At 50.9% G+C, this 19,419-nt stretch overlaps 2 protein-coding genes across 7 annotated transcripts in view; one reads left to right on the top strand and one right to left on the bottom strand.

The window, feature by feature from the left end:
* The window catches only part of Rsph14 (radial spoke head 14 homolog), a 91,337-nt gene that overhangs the window by 43,070 nt on the left and 28,848 nt on the right, over positions 1–19,419 (bottom strand). The window lies entirely within an intron of this gene.
* Gnaz (G protein subunit alpha z) overlaps positions 1–19,419 on the top strand; it is a 53,102-nt gene that overhangs the window by 20,125 nt on the left and 13,558 nt on the right. For all 4 annotated transcript variants that reach the window (XM_005334443.5, XM_078038903.1, XM_078038902.1 and 1 more), the window contains one exon: positions 2,942–4,141. In XM_005334443.5, the coding sequence (XP_005334500.1) occupies positions 3,419–4,141 (723 nt within the window). In that variant the 5' untranslated portion in view covers positions 2,942–3,418. The remainder of the gene's footprint in view (positions 1–2,941; positions 4,142–19,419) is intronic.

The following is a 19,419-nucleotide window of genomic DNA, read 5'->3' as shown; positions in this document are numbered from 1 at the left end:
GGCCAGTCAGGAGGTGCTACAGATGGAGCAACCTGAGGAGAGTTGAGGTGATGGATCCAGCTCTGCAGAGAACAGCCTGTGCTGGGCCCACATTTGGGTGGGGGTTTTATGGGGACCTGAGATGAGAAAGTGTGAACTGCCAGGAAATGGCCTATGTCCTAGTCTGTTCAGGTGCAATTCTACACCAAGGCAAAGTATTCCCTCACCTGACCCCCAGGAATCCCAGTTCTGAGGTTTACATCTTACCTGCCTGTACTAGACCATGTTCTAAGAATGGGTTCATTACAGGGTGTTCCAAAGGTAGCCACAAGCCTGCTTTTCCTGGGTAGCAGCAAACAGCTTGGGAGGTTCATTTGGGAGAAACTTATTTTCTGGACAATCTTTGCCCAACACTGACCAGCTGAAGGAAGGATAGGGACTGCTACCGACTGGCATTTGTATCATTTCAGGCCTGGTTGTATCTCGGATTTTAAAACATTGAATTGAAAAGAATGGTGATGACAGGGACATCCCCAGGCAGCTTCTCCCAAGTGGAGGTTGTTGGCAATCATGCCAGAATGACGGCACTAGCAGGAAGGGCCTTGGTGCTCCCAGAAGCATAGCAGGCTGAGGTCTTCCCACACCCTTTCCATCCCAAGGGGTTGTCAGATGGGGTTAAGTCATTAGCAGGGACAAAAGAGCAGCCACAGGATTCCTTGACCTTGCTGACATTCACTCCATAGTAGAGAGAAGCAAGCCCCAGATGTGAATTAAAGACAGGGGCTTGTCAATGCCATTACATTTGTTTACAGATTTTTTTCCTAATATTAGTTCATTGAAGGAAATATAAAAGATACAATAAAATACAAAAGAGAAAAAAACTCTGCTGAGGTTCCATAACTCTGAACTCATTGCTCCTAGGGAACTAGCGCCCAGACCTCATGTGCATTCCAGCACATGAGTACACTACATGTATTACACTCAAGTGGATGCTCCTAGACATCTACTGTACCATCTCAAGATGCTTCTTGAGGCTTCCATTCTCAGGCATAATTTCAACCTCAATGGGATTCAGCCTCATTGAATGACCCTTTTAATCACTGCTATTAGCAGAGATGTTCCTGGGGTGTTCCCTGGTAGACTCTTCTTCCATGGAGGCCTGGCAGATGGAACTGCAGAAATGTGGGAAGATTGCTCAGCCTCACTTTCTTCCTTTCTTCTTTTCATCCCCAGCACCTATCAAGGGCCCACCACATGTAGAGCACTGCTTTGCTCATGTTGGGGTCAAGGCCAAGATGGGCCCTGCTCACCTGGAACCCCCAATTAGGGAGGAGGCTGCATCAGCACACAAAGTCATGTAGGTCACTTGTTAGCTGGGGGCTTCTGTGGAAGTAGCAGTGAAGAGAGGGCAGGGCAGGCAGTGGAACCTGGCCAGGGAGAGGTCAGCTGGTGTGGGGAGAGCAGAGTGATTTTCTTTAGGTCCTGGAGCAGGGAAGGTAAGGAAAGCAGAGGCAGCTGGGGCAGGTTGAGTTTTGGAAGCTAACATACCTAGGAGTATAGACAGAGTGAGGTCCATAGCTGGCAGGTCTTGTCTGCCCCAGGCTTTCCCACCTCAGGGCCTACCATAAGAGATATTAGAGGAGTGAATGATGGTCATGGCAGAATGGCTGAGGAGGGAAGGCAAGGGAAGAATTATGCAATTGCAGGTGCCTCCATGGGCTTCCAGTCAGTGTCAGAAGCCTGAGCTCTCTGATAGAGGAAGACTGGCCCAGTCACCCAGCAGTCACAGGAGTGTTCTAGGGTTTGCCCCTTCCCTTGCTTTCGACAGGATGCTATAGCCTAGGCCCAGCCAGGGTCGGTGAAAGATTCCACCTCAGACTTGGGGAGGGGGGACTTTGGGCTACCATGCATAGCCTGGACTTAGCGATTCCCACTGTCCTTGGGAGGTACCCTGGCCTTCCCCAACAAGACTTCAGCATAGGGGCTGGGGATGTGGCTCAAGCAGTAGCGCGCTCGCCTGGCATGCGTGTGGCCTGGGTTCGATCCTCAGCACCACATACAAAGATGTTGTGTCCGCTGAAAACTAAAAAATAAATATTAAAAAAAAAATTAAAAAAAAAGACTTCAGCATAGTGCCCTGTCTTGCAGACCCTGCCCACCTGCTAGCCCCTGACCCGTGCCTCCATCCAAGCCTCCCTCACCCAACCAGAAATAAGGCCACCTCTGCCTATTCTTCAAGGCCATACCTAAGCCACTGTCTAATTAGGTACCCTGCGTTATTTATCCCTATGGTCTGCAGCCTCTGCCTGGTTTGGTCCCTGTGTATCTGCTTACTCCTAGGGTTGGTGCCACAGAGTACCCATAAGGTAAGTCAATGGCCAGACCTCCTTCCTGGCACATATCCTATTCTGTGAGAGGAGAGGTGACCCAGCCCCTGCAAGAGGAGGTGAGAGGCAGGGAGGCATCCATTTATCCCAGACCTGAGGTTAAGGGAGCCTGGGCCTCTTCCAGGCAGGGTCACAGCCAGAACCCCACTGTAAAACAGGGTGAGGCTAAGCTCCATGGGTACCTTTGGGTAATAAAGCACCAGAGGGGCATCACAGCAGGATCATATTATTGAATCCTATTCAGATGCAGAGATTCAGAGAAGGTGAGGTCCGCAGGGTCCAGTGGGTAGGACCCAGCGTGGGGTGCAGATGGGCAGAGGCCTTGTATACCTCACTCCTCTTCCTTGTGCACCTGGCTGGCTTCAGACAAATTGAACCAACCAAGAGAGAAGTAGAAGGGTAGGCATCAGCCAGACATGTTTGTTTTGCTGTGATTTGGGCACTAATCCTGCAGCACGCCAGAGGAGCAGGGAGTCAATGGATTATTCCCGCGCTTTCAGAGCCCAGTTTCCTATCCAACCTGAGGTGGGGCTGAGAGGAGCAGCAGGTGGCTCATGCTGTTGTCTGTTTGGCAGGTGAAGGGCCGAATGCACTGCTGGGAGTCGGAGCAGCCTGAGGCAGGGGGGCCACAGGGAGTGCAGGGCCCTCCAGCCGAGCTTAGCAGCATCGCCACAGCAACCAGCAACCAGAAGGCAGCAGCCTAGGCAGACGCAAGCAGACGGCTTCCCACCGTGGCCGAGGACAGGGAATGACTACGGCAAATCAGACCACACTGCTGACAAGGGAGGTGGAGTGTCACTAGAGGAGAGGGTGCGGCCACCGCCCCGCTGCAAGGAGCGCCATGCCAGCTGGAGAAGAGTCACTGGGGCAGGGGCTGCAGTGTGATATGACCTGGCCTCACACCCAGTGCTGAACTCTCCCAGAGAGCTGACTCTTGTCTGCTGGGCGCATCAGCCCACATCTCACATTCCTCACTGCAGCCATCCTTACCTGGTGGCAAGAGGGAGAGGCATCTATCTGTGCCCCACATCTGGGCCTATTGCTGCCGGACCATGGGATGTCGGCAAAGCTCAGAGGAAAAAGAGGCAGCGCGGCGGTCCCGGAGAATCGACCGCCACCTGCGCTCAGAGAGTCAGCGGCAACGCCGTGAAATCAAGCTGCTCCTGCTGGGTACCAGCAACTCAGGCAAGAGCACCATCGTCAAGCAGATGAAGATCATTCACAGTGGTGGCTTCAACCTGGAGGCCTGCAAGGAGTATAAGCCCCTCATCATCTACAATGCCATTGATTCACTGACCCGCATCATCCGGGCCCTGGCTGCCCTCAAGATAGACTTCCACAATCCTGACCGCGCCTACGATGCTGTGCAGCTGTTTGCACTGACAGGCCCCGCAGAGAGCAAAGGTGAGATCACACCTGAGCTGCTGGGTGTCATGCGGCGGCTATGGGCTGATCCTGGGGCACAGGCATGCTTTGGCCGCTCCAGTGAATACCACTTGGAAGACAATGCAGCCTATTACCTGAATGACCTGGAGCGCATTGCTGCACCTGACTATATTCCCACTGTTGAGGACATCCTACGTTCCCGGGACATGACCACGGGCATTGTGGAGAACAAATTCACCTTCAAGGAGCTCACATTCAAGATGGTAGATGTAGGCGGACAGAGGTCAGAGCGCAAAAAGTGGATCCACTGTTTCGAGGGTGTCACTGCCATCATCTTCTGTGTGGAGCTAAGTGGCTATGACCTGAAGCTCTATGAGGATAACCAGACGGTGAGTGGGGCCCAGGTTTTCATGGCTTGTTCCAAGGAAGCAGGTAGACTCCTTGGACAGGGAGAGGCTATGGGCAGTAGAACTGAAACTATGCCTGATCTAGCATACATGTCTGCTCTAATGTGATGGGGCCATGTGTGTCCCTCTTTCTGTCGTCAGGAAATACACTGTGGAGTGTGGTGGATGTTGTGGGCATCACAGGACCATACGGTCACTTCTTCACTTCTGCCAGGATGTCAGTCCTGGAGTGGTTCCTGGCAGGTAGGACCATGCTAGGCCCTCAAAGGTTCCCTGTAAGAACAGCTCTCCACAGCTGCCCTGGCCTTGGGGGACACATTTTGACCTAGGTGACCATGCTCTGACAGACCCATGATATTCTAACACTTTCTAGATGTTGCCATACTCCTTGGCAACACACCAAGCAGGGATACCACCCCACAATCAGTTATAGCCATCCTCTCCCTGTTGCAAATCATACTGTCCTTGTAGTTCTTGCTGACTGCAGGAGACCAGGTTGCAAGGTTACCCTCACCTCAGTGCAGTGGACAAATCATACCCATGCCTTAAGCACTGAGGCCTTAAAGGCCACAGGACAAGAGGGACAGGGAGGCAAGCCCCTGGCAAGGAAATGGTGGGTAGCATGCTCCAGTCCAACTGAGATAGAAGGCCCAATCTTCCCAGGCACCTTGGAGTAGCAACAGTGGAAGTGATGGATGTGGCCATGGCTGCCCCACCCTGAGGGCCATCTCTTGCTTTAAAGAGGTTTTTGTGCTTGGCAGGAGCACTAAGCAAAGGTTTTTTTCTTAAGGCAGGTTTCTTATGAGAAAAAGGCCTTTCTTTTCAGTAGAGGGCTTGCCTAGCATGTGTGAGGCCCAGTACTGAGAAAAAAAAAGGGGGGGATAGCCTTAGAGTTGTGGGGTGGGGGGGACAGTCCCTCAAGGAGCCATGAATGGAGCTGTGGGTGCCTAGGGGGCAGTAATGATGTTGGTGAGGGGACCTTGTCAACATGGAACCTCCATCATGCTAGGAGATGAAGGTCTGTCCTATCCCCTTTGAAACACTGGGCCTCCAGGGTCAGCTGCAAGGATGGACTCCTTCCTTCATCTGTTCTTATTAAGGCAGGTGATAGCTTTATTCTTTGGGTTCATCCAAGGGTTCTAACTTAGGTCCTGTAGCCTCCAAGGGAGGAGGGCTGGGTTCCTGAACATTTTTCTGGGCAGAGAGGGTCTGAGGCCTTTTTGTCAGGTCAGTATAAAAGTAAAAGGCAGGATGCACCTCTTTTCTCTCCTCTTTATACATCTAAGGGTATTCCCTTTACTGTGTCCTGGAGTTGATGGCTTCAGTGGCTGGTGTAAGGAGCTGTAGATGCCAAGTCCACAAGAGGCTGGTGGCTTATGGCCCTATTCACAGGCCATGTCTGTCAATGAGTGAGTGGTCTTTGGATCTTCTAGTCCCTTTTACTTCTCTGGCTGCCCCCACTTGAGCATCATAAGTGGTTCTAGATAAAGGTGACATCCCAGCAAATGAGTGAGGTCAAGCTTTGTTTATAAAACATTACTGTGGACAGAGACAGGGCTTGGGGTTGACCAGGCTGTGAGGCCAAGTGAAGTGCCTGGGCTGGGCTGTTCCGAAGGACAAGGTCATGGCAGGTCTGCTGGCCACACTGCAGCTGCTAGTCACACAGGTTTAGGCTGTTGGCTCTCTGCCCCAGGTATCTTCTACTGTTTCCTGGAGCTGACAAAAAAACTCTGATCAAAAGCCTTCCAGATCTGTATCTGGGGGATGCCTCATCCATCATCTCCAGGGTGGACATGGCAAATTCCTTCAGTGCTGGCCTGGCTCCCAGACCCATTCTTTGGCTGTGCCCAAGGTGTGCCTGCACCCAGGAGGCAGGATGCCTGGACCCTAAGTTTTATGGAAGACTAGTTGTCACCTCTGCTCTCCAAACCTGTCAACAAGGAAGAGGCCCCAATGACCTCAAAAGACAGGCCCAAAGCCAAATTATTGCCTGCTCCAAACCCTTCTGACTTCACCTAGCCCATGCTACTGCCTTGATGCCTTTCTCTGCTCTTTCTACTCCACCATTTACAGCTTGTTTTGCTCTCATAGCACTGCTTTGCCCAGACTTAAGTTCATGACCATCCCTGTCTTCTTCCCCCATCCGCCAGGACTCATCCCAAGTGACACTCCTTTAAGTGGCCTTCCATGACCTTATCCAGTGCCTGCACACTCCTTCATTGAATCATTCATTGAAGGGTGGGTCATTGCTCACAAGCCAGCAAGCTCCTGGGGGCAGGCCCTGGGAGGCCTGGGTGGGCCCCTGATCTCTAGCCTTCTTCCAGCCCTACCTCCCATGGGGATCTCTCTGAGGCCTGAGCTTGCCTTGGTGGAAGAATCAGGCTCTGGGATGTTCAGGGGATTTTCTAAATAAAGGGGCTGGCAGCTGGGCCTGCAGCTGCCACCACCACCACCCTGATTTCCACAGGCCTGGGGAAGTGATTGTTCACCAGAAAAGGAAATTGTTGATGAGAAACCCAAGCAAAACTGGAAATTCACTGGATTCCAAATGGATCTGACCTTTCATGCTCCACCAGTAATATCTGGGGATGGAAAACAAACAGGCTGCTGAGGAAAGACAATACTCTCCCATGATTCCTCCAGCTGGCTGCCATGGGGTGGTGCAGGCAGTGAGAACTGCTTACCTCTCTCCAGCTGAGCCAGGGCTTACTCCACCTGCACAGAGGCTAAAACAAGCCTGCCACCTTCTGCCTCCTGGAATGCCCTGAACTGTCCTCTCAGCCCCGACAAAGGCAAGTCAGCCAAAAATGAGTCATGCTAATTTTTGCAAAAGCCAAACGAATCTCTGGGTCCAGTGCCAAGGCTCTGGACATGGCCCCTCCACAGCACTCCTTCCCTGCTCATCTCTGAGGCCTTATTTTCCCTCTGATGGAGACTGTGGTACCCCCTGCCCCCATGCCTGGTGAAGAAACCACAGCACCCCCCCCCTCCCACCGCCCAGCTTGCCTGCTGGTTCCTACGTCAGCACGTTGCCAAGGAGAGTGTCAGCATCTCTGGGCTTCTGGTTGTGAGGGCTGCAGCAAGCACAGGGTAGCACCCTGGAGGCAAGGGCAGACGGATTCCCAGCCACCCATGAACTGTGGCAACAAAGCACAAACAAGAAACCATACCTGCCCTTGGCCAGCATTCCGCTCTTGTCTCCAGGAAGAATTAGGCAGAAGGTGGGCAGGCTTGGAGAAAAATGTAGTGACAGAGTACTGACCAGCAGCCAGGGGTGCTGGTCCCTAATGGGAGGGCTGATTGAGACCCTGTCCCCTTGCAGTCCTGGTAGGTACCTGGGCTTTAAAGCTGGATGGGCCTCCAGTACCCCACCTGGTATCCCCCCAGATGGCACCAGAGGCCAAAACACAGGATAGCATGGGTATTTTTCTCAGGTACCATTCCCTAATTGATCCTGTGAAGCAGCAGCACCTGTTACTTCTGTCATAGGGGGAGGCACCAGAAGCTCAAGTGTAGGATGGTGCTAGCTAGCTTCCTACCCCTAATGCTTCCTCTCACATGAGGACAGTCCCTGAGAGGCCCAAGAACCTACTCTGGGCTTTTCACTCAGCCAGGCCCAGGACTCTGCCCTTCCTCCTTACTGCATTTACATAAGTGTCAATTGACAGAGATAGGTCACTCTTTGGCCTCAGGACCACTATAGACAAGGAGAAGTGGAGACACTGGCATCTAGCAGCCCATGTGGAGAGATGACCGTTGCTGTGACCAGCAGGAATGTGTCCTCACTCCCCCATCAGAAGCAGGACCTATAGCATACTTGGTGAGATCCTTGGGGAAGTGGGAAGGCAGGTGCCTAGTTTCCAACCTCTGCCCCTGCAGATCAGCTGATGGACTCTGCTGGCTGCTTAATGGTGGATGAATTCTTTAAAAGAGACAGATTAAAAGGCCTGGTTGTAAAGTGTCAAATGTTTTAATGTGGAAACCTACAGAGAGCTTGCTGCCCATTTCCCAGTGGAGCTGTCAGCATTCCCAGCCCTGTGGCAAGCCCATTGTGTGCCTGCTGTGTGCCTGCTGTGCATGGTTCTGGGCATAAGCATGAGCCTGATTCTAACAGCAACACAAGGAGCTTGAGGGGCAGGGGACAGTCATACCAACACAGCCACTACCTTACTCCACAAACCCTCATGCTTCTGGGGACACCTGCCCTTTCCTTCCAGAGCCATAAGGCACAATTCTGAGGGGTAACCCTTGTTTTGCTTTCATCTAGAACCAGTGGTACCCACTAGGACCCTATAGGCAGACTGGGCCACCACAAAACACCATGGGAGAACCTTTGCCCCACCATCTATCCAAGAGACAACTAGCCAACATGTGTCAAGGAGGGGAGAGCAGGATACAAGGACATTCATTTGTGGGAGTCAAATGCTGCAGGTGGTGGAAACTACAGCATCTAGACTCCAAGCAGGTGGCCTCTGCCCTGCTCTGAGCAGTGGTCCTGGGACCCTGGGCAGCCCTTTCCCTCACCCTACAGATCAACAGCCCAACACCTGCTGAGGATAGACTGGTACCCACCCACACAGCCTGTGCTGTGGGTAGAGGCCCTGGCACTAGTAGGCACTCAGCAGGCACTGTGGAGTGGGCAGGCTTGTAGAAAACTGTAGTGCCAGAGTACTGACCAGCAGCCAGGGGTGTTGATCCCTAATGGGAGTGTGTGTCCCTGAGGAGACTGTCCTGCAAATATAGTGTGTACTTGCCACCCTAGCACTGTGGTTGTCAAGCAGATTGTGAAGGAAGGTGATTTTAGTGCTTTAAAAGTGGAGTTTAAACAGCTGTGTCAAGAAATAAGGTGCCGAGGGAGATACAAGTTATCTGCAGTAAGACAGCTCGCACCTGATGATAATGGAACTGGTTCATCCAGCCAAATGAGAGGATTATAAATGTGAAACAGCCAGGTGTGGATGATTCCCAGGTATGGCTGATTCCCCACTCCCAGGTATACAGAGACCTGGAATGGTAAGGGACCTTATAGGTCCCTTAGTGTCTTTAACCAGTCAGCTTTGCAGATGAGGAACTGAGGCTCAGAGATTACATTACCTGACCCAGGGCTATCTCTGACTCTCAGGGAGGACCCTGCACTGCCCCCTGGGGATTCCAGAGATCTCCTATTTACCTACCAACCCCATATCCTGTGGGTGCAGGAGTGCTCCACAGAGGGCTTTGGGGGTATAGATTGGATTCCACCATGGGGGCTACTGTATAACTGGCCTCCCTTCAGAGAGAATAGAGGGCAGTCACCACAGGGCTCAAGACACATGAGTGGGTGTCTGGACCAGCCCTCCCCACCACCACTACCACCAGTCTGTGGTAGGACCACAGGGAGCCCTGACACAGCCTGTCTTCACTTTGTCTCCTGCTTCTGACCCAGTTCAGGGCATAGCTCTAGTGATAGTATCTAGTGCTAAAATTGTGCCTCTCTCTGCATGAGGTGCCAGAGAGAGGCACAGTTTACCCGCCAGGAGCCTACTGCCCTTCTCCCTCTGGGCACTGATCTCCCAGCAGCCCCCTCTGATCTTATGTTGTGCCAGGAACTGGCACATATAATTTGTCCATGAGAACCATAAATCATTGCAACCCTGGGACAGTGGGGACCTCCTGGGCTAGAGCCAAAGCAGAGGCAGGCTGGCAGAAGGGCTTCAGTTCCCAAGGACTAGATGGCCCGAGAGGTGACACAACAGAGGTGAGAGGCAGAGAGGGCCAGACGGAGGCAGGTGCACAGTAGGGAGCAGCTAGCACACAATCTTCCCAGCCATTTCCCCCACCATGCCAAGTATGCATGCACAGATGGACCACTGGTCGCCTAGAGGTGCTTGTGACTGGCTCCACAACCCAAGGTCCCTGGCTCCACTTCCCAGCCTTCATTTTTGTCCTAACTGAAGATTGCAGCTAGCTGGTTGTCACTTGGGTGGGCTTTCAGCTGCTCTGGGCCTGTGGTTTGTGATCAGTAAGTAGTGGATATCTGCTTGCCCAGGAATCTAGGCTTCGAGTCCATGATTGGTGGGAGATGTTGGAGAAGGAAACAGATCCTGGTACCAGGTCCTTGGTGCTTGCCAACTAGCATTTCAGATCACCAAGCTAGGACCTCCTCTCTGCTTTCAGGGGGACACACAGCCTCAGAGGCCTCTATCAATAACAATTTCTGTCCTTCCTTCCCTGTCATAGTGGGAGCTCCACTTGCAAAACTATTTCTTACCTCCTTTATGCAGTAGTTCTTTACCCTTGTTTGATCTTCAGTGAGACACTGGCCAAAAGGTAGGGTGAAGCCTGGACCTGAGCTTGGGTACTTGATTTTTAATAGATCTGTCTCCTACCTCAGCTACACCTGTGTGGTGATTTGGGTTTCTGATACGGCTTTTCCATTTATCCTTCTTTCCTTACCCTTATAAACCTAGCTCTGTCATTGAGTGTATCAGCTGTCCCTCTGTGGTGGTCAGTCACCTCCTGCTGTGTCACTAGATACTACTCCCTGGATACAGGCTATCACTGAACACAGCTGGGTAGCCGCTGGGCCACTAGCCCCATCGATCCATTTTTCACTGTGATGATAGATAAGTAAGTAGTGGGTATCTGGGATGTCCATGGTGGTCCTTGGATCTCTCAGACTAATGACCCTACTAAGACATGAGATCAGCCAGCTTGGTACATGGATGGGGCTTCCTTATAGTCTAGGTGTGGTCAGTCTTTTGCCTAGCACTGATAAACCTTAAGGAAAGAAATAAAGCATCTCCTCTGCAAAAAAGGGCACCGAGACCAGGGGATTAGGGATTAGCAGTGGCAGAGCCTCCCTCTCTCCATACCAGTCCAGTGCAGGGCTGGAGCTGACTCATATACCTTACCAGAGGTAATTTTTCAATCTCTAGGAAGTTTATTAGCTGACATCATATTGACAGTGTTAAATCAGCCAGGTGGCAGTAATTATACCACAGAAATTGGCAAGCCCTACAAATCAGCTCCCCCATACCACATTGCCCTTACCAAAGCCAGTTGTTAAATGTTTACCAGCACACCATAGGCAGTAAGTCCCCAACCCTGGACAGAAGAGCCTATCCTAAGTCAAAAGCTTAATGGTGAATTATTAGATTCACTGTTTGCATCTTTTTGAAGAACAGAACAGTGTCTTTGTCTTTCTGCAGTCCTCTTTTTTTTGCCATTTTTTTTTATTATCTACACATGACATTACAGTGATCTTGGCAATTCATACATTTGTATCATTGGGGTATAATTTCTCATTTTTCTAATTGTACAGATTGCAGAATCACACTGGTCATAGAGTCACCTATATACATACATCAATCATAATGTTTATTCTATTCTGCTGCCCTTCCTATCTGCCTTCCTCTTGCCCACTAACCACATATATTATTTCTGTTCACATTTGTCCCACTCTCCTGCTGGCCGTAGGTGGGAAGCCACCAAAGAACCACAGGTTGCCTTGGTTAGTATTTCCAGTGTCTTAGAGCCCAAAGTGGCTTCATGGTTATTCTGACCCTTATTCCTGCTCTCCCTGGGTAGGTTTAAGAGCATCCTACTGCACAGAGAAGCAACCTGTAAACTGAGAGTTCTGGTTTCTCTTTGTCATCAGCTACTATGAGGCCATCTGCTCAAGCTAGGGGCCATCCTGTGTCCTCCATCTGAGAGAAAACAAGCCCTCTGATATCCAGGAAGCAGTCACACGTTGTATGTGCAGGTTCCAGGCCCAATGAGCTCCCAGTCTAAGAACCGAGGGTCATTTCTTTCCTCCCGAGTGGCCAAAAAAGGCCTGAGGCTGGAAGGACCTCTTCTGCCCCAGCGACCAACTTGAAAGAGAAAAGAGGGCCTAGACATCTGGAGCAGGACTTGATTTTGCTGGGATGAAGACAGGGTGGTGATCTGATCTGGACCTTACAGAATCCAGCCCTAAGGCTGTGGGCTACTCTTGGAGCCATGGAGAATGCAGTACTGTGTACAGCATCTTTCAGGGAAAGCTAGCCCCGTCAGGCACTCTGCATCAGGGGCAGGGAAGGACCAGGTAGGGTCAGGTCCCAGGTGCCACATCCAATCCCTAACACTGCCCATGCCAGCAGTGCTGCCAGAACACGCTGTGATAGAGTTGAATTGACCTGTGCCTCATTCCGAGTCTGCATTTTTTGCTTACCAGACTATTGCACTGGATACTCACAAAGATGCCCCTCTCAGGTTGTACCACAAACCTCAGGGCTGAATGGCTCCCCACCCTGCATCTGTTCAGCCTGCCTTGGCTAGTAGGTAATTAATTTCCTGAGCGCATTAGCCCTGCTCATTATGCACACATCAGAACAGCTCTGATTTTAAGACACTGATTATTATTGTTTTAAGGGATTTGTATAATCTAAGAACGGAAAAACAATTTTTCCACTTATCAAGAACAGACTTGAGGGTGGAGGCTGAGGGCACTGTGGGCCTCGCTGACCTGGTGTCACCTCCTGTGTATTGGGGATTCTACTCAGGGGAGTTCTGTTGCTGACCCTGAACAACAGGAGAGGGGTAGGAATGAGAGCAGGATACCTGGGTTCACCTATAGGGCAGAAAGATGTCTATGCTGACAGGGCACAGGGCTTTCTACACAGAGCCTCTGTGGAGCTCCCCACGGCCCACAGGCTCCTACTGTCTAGTTTCTGGAGGGATTAGAATGGTAGTTAGCCAAGGGAGGGCACTGGGCCCTGAGAGAGACACCCAGCATTGACCAAGTCAGAGTGAAAAGTGTCCCTTCTCCCTACATGTGTCTCCAAATTGTGCAGGAGGTAAGTGCTGGTCACAGGAGCTTGGGCCACATGTCACGCTAATCTGGTCTTCATTGTACCCATGGTAAATGCCTCCTTGGCTCCAACACTTTGTCTAATTTCATTAATAATAAAACCTGGGACAGTCTTCCCAAGGCCCCAGCCCCATGGCCTGAGGTTTACCAATGAGGCTAGCCCCACACACCTTTACCTGGTCTGTGCTAACCCAGGGAGAAGCTGAACAACATCCTGACCCAGGAGACTCAGAGCCTTCAGGGCAATTTAGCCCAGCCAGAGAGTGGTCATGGGCAAGTCCCTTCCTCTCAGGCCTTCCAAAAGCAGCGACAAGTGAAAGCTGGAAAACTTGTGACCTGCTCAACATTCCTGAAGAGCCGCAGGCCCTGGCTTTTTTGTCCCAGGGCTCCAAGACACTGGAAATACTAACCAAGGCAACCTGTGGGTCTTTGGTGGCTTCCCACCTATGGCCAGCAGGACAGAAACTATAGAAAAACAACTGCACTACATGAAGCCAGGCACATCTCCTGCTTCTCTTGGAGCCTGAGGATGAGACCTCAGAAGAGGGCACAGCCCCAGGTCAGACCCAACCTGGCTCTGCCTTAGCACAGACAAGCTTGTCTAGGTTTGCCCCCCTCAACTGTAATGTGGGACTGGCTACAGATCAAAGTTAAAAAGGTGCTTATAGAAGAAATGGACAGAAAGCCTGTAATGATGCATTTTCTTCTTCCCTTCTATGATCATGGCCCAATTTAAGCCTGAGCACAAAAAGACAGGGTTGTTACCTACTATTACTTGTGCCTGTGCTTGGTGTGGTGTTATGACAGAGGGAAGTGTCTGCTTCCCTCAGTGGCCTCACCCATACAATAGGTACCTTGCCTGGTTTGGAGTAGTTGAGAAGACTGGTAATTGTCAAAGAATTGATGGGAACATGGTACCTGCCTGCTATTGAGCCTGCCAGCCATTTAATATTTCTTTCAGAGACAGCCATGAGCCCTATCTGCAGGAAAGTGAGTGAGCTGAGCCCACACACAGCATGAGGCCCAACAAGGCCTGTCCACTATAAAGCAGGCCAAGGCACAGGTGGCTGAAGCTGAGCCTGGGTCCCCAGAGGGACAGCTACCTCTTACTAGGTTACTGGGGCCTAGCATCATAGAGGGCTAGAGACACCCCACTGCATAATCATACAATAAGGTTTGGAGCAGTACTTCCTAGACTGTGGCCTCTGAGCCATGAGTGGCACCCTGAGCTGTCTCTTTCTCTCCACGTCACTGCATCCCTTACACAGGGCTTACACGGCCATGGAGATGTAGGTGAGAAGAAGAATTGAAGAGTGGTGAGGTGTTTAGACACCCACCCAAGAGGTAGCGATGCCTAAGCTGAGTGACTAAAGGGTGAAAGCATCCTCCCAGTGAAGAGTGCAGGCTCAGGCACCTGCTTATAAAGAGGGCAGAGGATAGTCATCCTTGGTGAAGCTGAGAACTCAGAAGGTGCTGGCCTGGGTTAGTGCTTTCAGCTGCCAAGAACCATGTAAATATGGGGTGTGTCCATGACAGTAATAGCACCAAGCATGGGGTATTCTGCTTTCTCGTCTGTTTTTTAAATCACTGCTCACAGCCTACTTCATGGCTTGTACAACATGCCAAGAGATACAGCCTACAGTATAAACATAACATCTTTGAGGATATTCTTGGGTCAAAAACTTTATCACTGACCAGAAGGTTCATCTCAAAAAGTCATTAGAGTTGGCCCAGGCATTAGTTCCCACTGAGGCCCAAAGATGACAAGACAGACCAGGAGTCCTCAGCCTGGGGACATCACAGGCATGATGTTCCTCTACTGTAAGGTTTGGAAGTGACTGTACAATGCACCAGCCTCCCTACATGACCTCCTGGCAACTTTGCACATCTGATGACCAAGTCTTTGGCCAGGGATGCAAAAGTTTTTTCTCCTAGAGCAGCTTCTGAGGTAAGACAAAAGCCTCATTCTAGATGCTCTTATCCTGCCACACCCTTCAGACAACTCCAGAGGGACCATTTTGAAGCTTTAGGCCTGCCTAGGCCATCTGCCAACATACCAGCTCTCACAGCTGGGTAACTGCTGCATTCTGAGCAGCTTACCACACATGCAGTTATGGGTATTGGAGATAGGAGCAAACATCCCCAGGTTCCAGGCCCCTGATGTGGCATGCCTATGAGCCAGGAAGTAAGTCACATCTGGATTGTGTGGTGCGCGCGCACGCGCACACACACACACACACACACACACACGTCATTGTTCTCAAGAGAGGCTTCAACACTTGAACTAGATTTTAGATAGAGTCTTAGTTTGCTCCAGCCTTACTGTTCCTACAGTTGGAGATGCTGGGTTAGGCCAGTAATGATCCAAGTACTTTTTTTCTTCCATAAAGGATGAGCATTGTAGAAATCCATTTTATAGGCTACAAACACAGGTTCCCCACTGGGATCTCTCCTCCTTACCCCAATTTCTCAGGTCTGTCACAGGAATGGCCTAGGCCTACTACAGATGGTTTCACAAGCCTTGGCACCTACAGGTGTGAGCTGGGGCTGCAGCCCCAGGAGCCAGCAGTGCAAAATTTTCACCTCACTGAACATTACTAGGCTGTAGATCCCAGAAGGTCCTGTGAAGCTGAGATAGGAGGGACTTCATGAACTACAGTTTCCTTGCACAGGTCTGTGTCTGTGTTAACAGCCTCCAGTCTACCCGGCACCTGTTTCCTGTTGTCTACTAATTTCCTGTCAGTGACTGACAGCAAAGGGACTTAAATCAAGCCAGCAAGATTTAGCACAGAAATAAATAGGAGTCAATTCTCATTTCAGCTGAAGCAAAGGCAAACTGGGACTTTGAAAGAGGTGCCCCTCCCTGTAGGATGGGAAAACATGTGAGTTCCAGCATGACCTGCAGCTGGAGCTTCATCCCATAGTGCTGCTGGCCTGCTGGGTATGAAATGGAACAGGACACTGGGGCTCCAAGCCCTTTCAAAGCAGATGCTCCCAGAATCTTGTGGGAATTTGCTCTCCCAGCACTGGAAGCCTTAGAGTATTCCTAAATTATTCCCTACCTGCATGTGACTCCCACTGCCTGTGTCACACCTTGGGCTTTGCTTCCCAGGGACTTTGACCAACAAAGAAAGGGTCTCATCAGACCAAGATCTAGCCAGTCATTGATTCTGATATCCATTGAGGACAAAAAGCAAAATGGGGGGATGGATGTGATGCTGGGCCTGTACTAAGAGGCCCCTGCTGCCAACATACAGACTTGACAGAGAAGAGTGTCCAGCAGCTGCCTTCAAACTCCTAGAAATCCCTGTCAGGTGGTGAAGCCCCACTGGGACTTGAGAAAGTTCTGGGTTCAGTGCCATTTATAACTCGCCCTAGAGTAGGTAGGGCAACCTAGAGTAGGTAAGGCCCTGGCTCGACAATAGTCCAGGGTTGTCAATAGGCCATCTGTGTCCACTGAGACTGCCCAGTTCAGGCTGGCCAAGCACCCCAACTCCAAGTCCCTCACCCAGCTCTTGAGGACTTCATTCACAAGGTACATTGTGAGTTCAGAGCTGTGGAGAGGGATGTATGGTAGTTGACAACAGAATCAAAGGAAATGCATACCAGTACATTGCACACAGTCTCTAACCCCTCTCCACCACACAGATGAGGGAACTTGGGTTCAAGAACAGGTTGCCCAAAACCAGGGGCCTCTTGACTTGGAAGCCCCTCCACTACATCCTGATTATCCTTGGCTATCCACTGGGCAGGGTTGGGAGGCTATATCCCTTGCTGTCATTTAGAGTCACCCTGGCCCACTCCATGTTGAACAGGCAAATAAGAGGCAGACAAGCTGAACTGCTGCATGAGACAGGAAGTAGCTCTCCACCATTTCTGGCAGGTTCGGAACAAGGGCTTTCCAGGCTATTAGGGCCTGAGTTATGGCTTTACTGGCAGACTGTTATCTTGTTTAAACAGTCCTTGCTGTTTGAAGTGGCAGGCCTAGCCTGTGCTGTTACTATGAGCATTGCACTTATCACTGGGCATAGTTGTTTGGGGCGGGGATTGGGGGTAGCAATATACACAAGCAAGCAGAGGTTCTGATTTCTGGACTCATCTCTACCCAACTGCCATGGCAAAGAAGCCCCATCTGTCACTGCCCGAGGCCTACAGAGCTAAGTGCTCTACAAAATGGGTGCATCTGTCCTCCCTCCCTTCCTGGGCTGGTTCCCGCAATGGTGGAGGTGGGTAGGGATGGGGAGAAGAGAAAGTGACAGTAAGAGGCATCAGATGAGGGAAGAGAACAGTGGCCCTGAAAAAAAATTGAGGGCCCCAAGAAAACCAGAGACCCAGGAGTGTCTCATTTCATGAAGTGTAGCCCCCAGTTGCTAATCCTTCTGTGCCACTCACTACTTAAACCCAATGGGTCTTGTGGATCTAAGGCTATCTGCAGGTGGCATTGGCAGCTGGGGTGGGTGGAACAGTAGCCTGGCAGCTGGGCGGTACAGTGTTCCCAGCAAGGAAAACCCATCTAGGGGAGCACAGCAGTGGAGTTGGGTCCTGGGGTCTCTGCACACAGAACACAAGGGGATTGGCCAGAGGATGCTAAGTTACAAAAATTAAACCCAAAGTTTCACCCACCAAGATACAAGATCAGACAATTCCCGATCCTTCAGAGCTGGAAGAACACCTGCTTATCAAGCCTTTTCTGTCTCTTCTGTCAAGTTGACTACCTGAGGGCCAAATCCATCGGTAGCTGCACCTGTGCAAGAGGCCTGGGGCACCCACGCCTCCTCTCACCCCCGGCCCCACAACAGCTGCCACTCTGAATGCCTAACACGCACCATCTGGCCCTGCCTGCCATTTACCTCAAGTTGGTGAAAGCAGCCCCCAGATGGACAGACCTGTGCTCGCTGGCAGATGATGAGCAATAACAAGAACAGGGTCCACTTTATTTTTTGTTTTAGAAGGAAGCAAATATAAATATTCTCTGATGGAATCTACTTTTAGGTCTCAAAGCAGTTCCCATAGGTAAAGTTCCAAGATATATAAACTCATATTCAGAACTTTAAAAGGTATTTTAGGTGAGAACCGCAAATAAACTGAGAACTGGGGGGAAAAAACGAGTCCAATGGTATTAAAAGCAGCACAGTATTTTTTTTAATTTTTTAATATTTATATTTTTTAGTTATTGGCGGATGCAACATCTTTGTTGGTATGTGGTGCTGAGGGATTGAACCCTGGCGGCACGCATGCCAGGCGAGTGCGCTACTGCTTGAGCCACAGCCCCAGCCCCGCAGCACAGTATTTTTAAAAAGAGTTGAGGTCATGATGAAAGGGTACCTCAGAAATGGGAGTTGGTGAACCAACCAGCTATGGAAACCAGAGGAAGAGCAATCTAGGGTGGGGGGTGGAGCCCAGCATCCACCATGACCCAAGGGAGGTCAGCATGGCAAAGGCCTCCAGGTAAAGAGGAAACCCTGTGGTTGAGGCATATGTGTTAAGGAGACTAGAAGTCTAGCGGCTAGAGTGAGTGGACACAGAGCACATGCATGGAGGTGGGTCCCAGTGAGGAACAAAAGTGGCAACATAGACTCCCCAAGTGTTACAGGTGCCACCATGGGAGAAAAACAGGCAGAGGCCACAGCCTGTCACTAGGCCCTCTGCACCACACCCCATGGATTGTGCCAAGGCCTGGATGGCCTCTGGCAAAGCAGCCCATCCCTGGTGTGGCCCTCTGTGGCACCTACCCTGTTTACACAGTTTGGTAGCCTCTGTACTAGCCAGCCCTTTTTTTTGTTTCGTCTACCTTGTTGGACAGAGGGTTTGCATGTGTATCCCTCCTCTAGGGGACTCAGTTCTCTGAAGCCAGGACTTTTCCTTGCTCCTCTCTGTCCCTCAAGGCAAGAGAAAAATCTACACACAGCAAGAGGTTAAAAACTATCTAGGAGTGACCACCTGGGTTCAGAGAAAAGGTCAGCTGACGCTTCTAGGAAATCTGGGCTTGCATCTCAGCCTCAGGTCCATGTGTCCTCTTAGAAGGAGCAGGGTCTTTGTGTGGATTGGTCAATTCTGGTGGGTGGGTGGGTGGGAAGGAGATGCTGGGCTCTACCCTCCTTGTTAATATTTGTTGACCATGTCTTTATTGTGACTCCTTTCAGTTACCCAGAATAACTGCTGTTTCACAGCTACTAGGACCTGAGACTGGGGTAAAGTGGAGTTCAGGGAGAACCATGGCCCACACTGGGCCTGGCAACAAAATAGCTCCTCTAGGAGCCACCCTTCTGGTGGTCAGAGGCTCAGAGTGGGCTGCCTCCACAACCCCTCATTCTGGCCCCCTAACCTCTCTTGCTGTATCCTGCCTTGCTAAGGGCCCAGGTGCCATCCTTCCAGGCTTACTCAGATACTCTACTCGGAGAGCCTAAAATTGAAGTAAGCCATAAAGAAG

The sequence above is a fragment of the Ictidomys tridecemlineatus genome, chromosome 2, assembly GCF_052094955.1.
Source record: "Ictidomys tridecemlineatus isolate mIctTri1 chromosome 2, mIctTri1.hap1, whole genome shotgun sequence".
Taxonomy (NCBI): Eukaryota; Metazoa; Chordata; class Mammalia; order Rodentia; family Sciuridae; genus Ictidomys; species Ictidomys tridecemlineatus.
The sequence above is the reverse complement of the archived record's forward strand: the minus strand, read 5'-3'. Positions and strand labels throughout refer to the sequence as shown.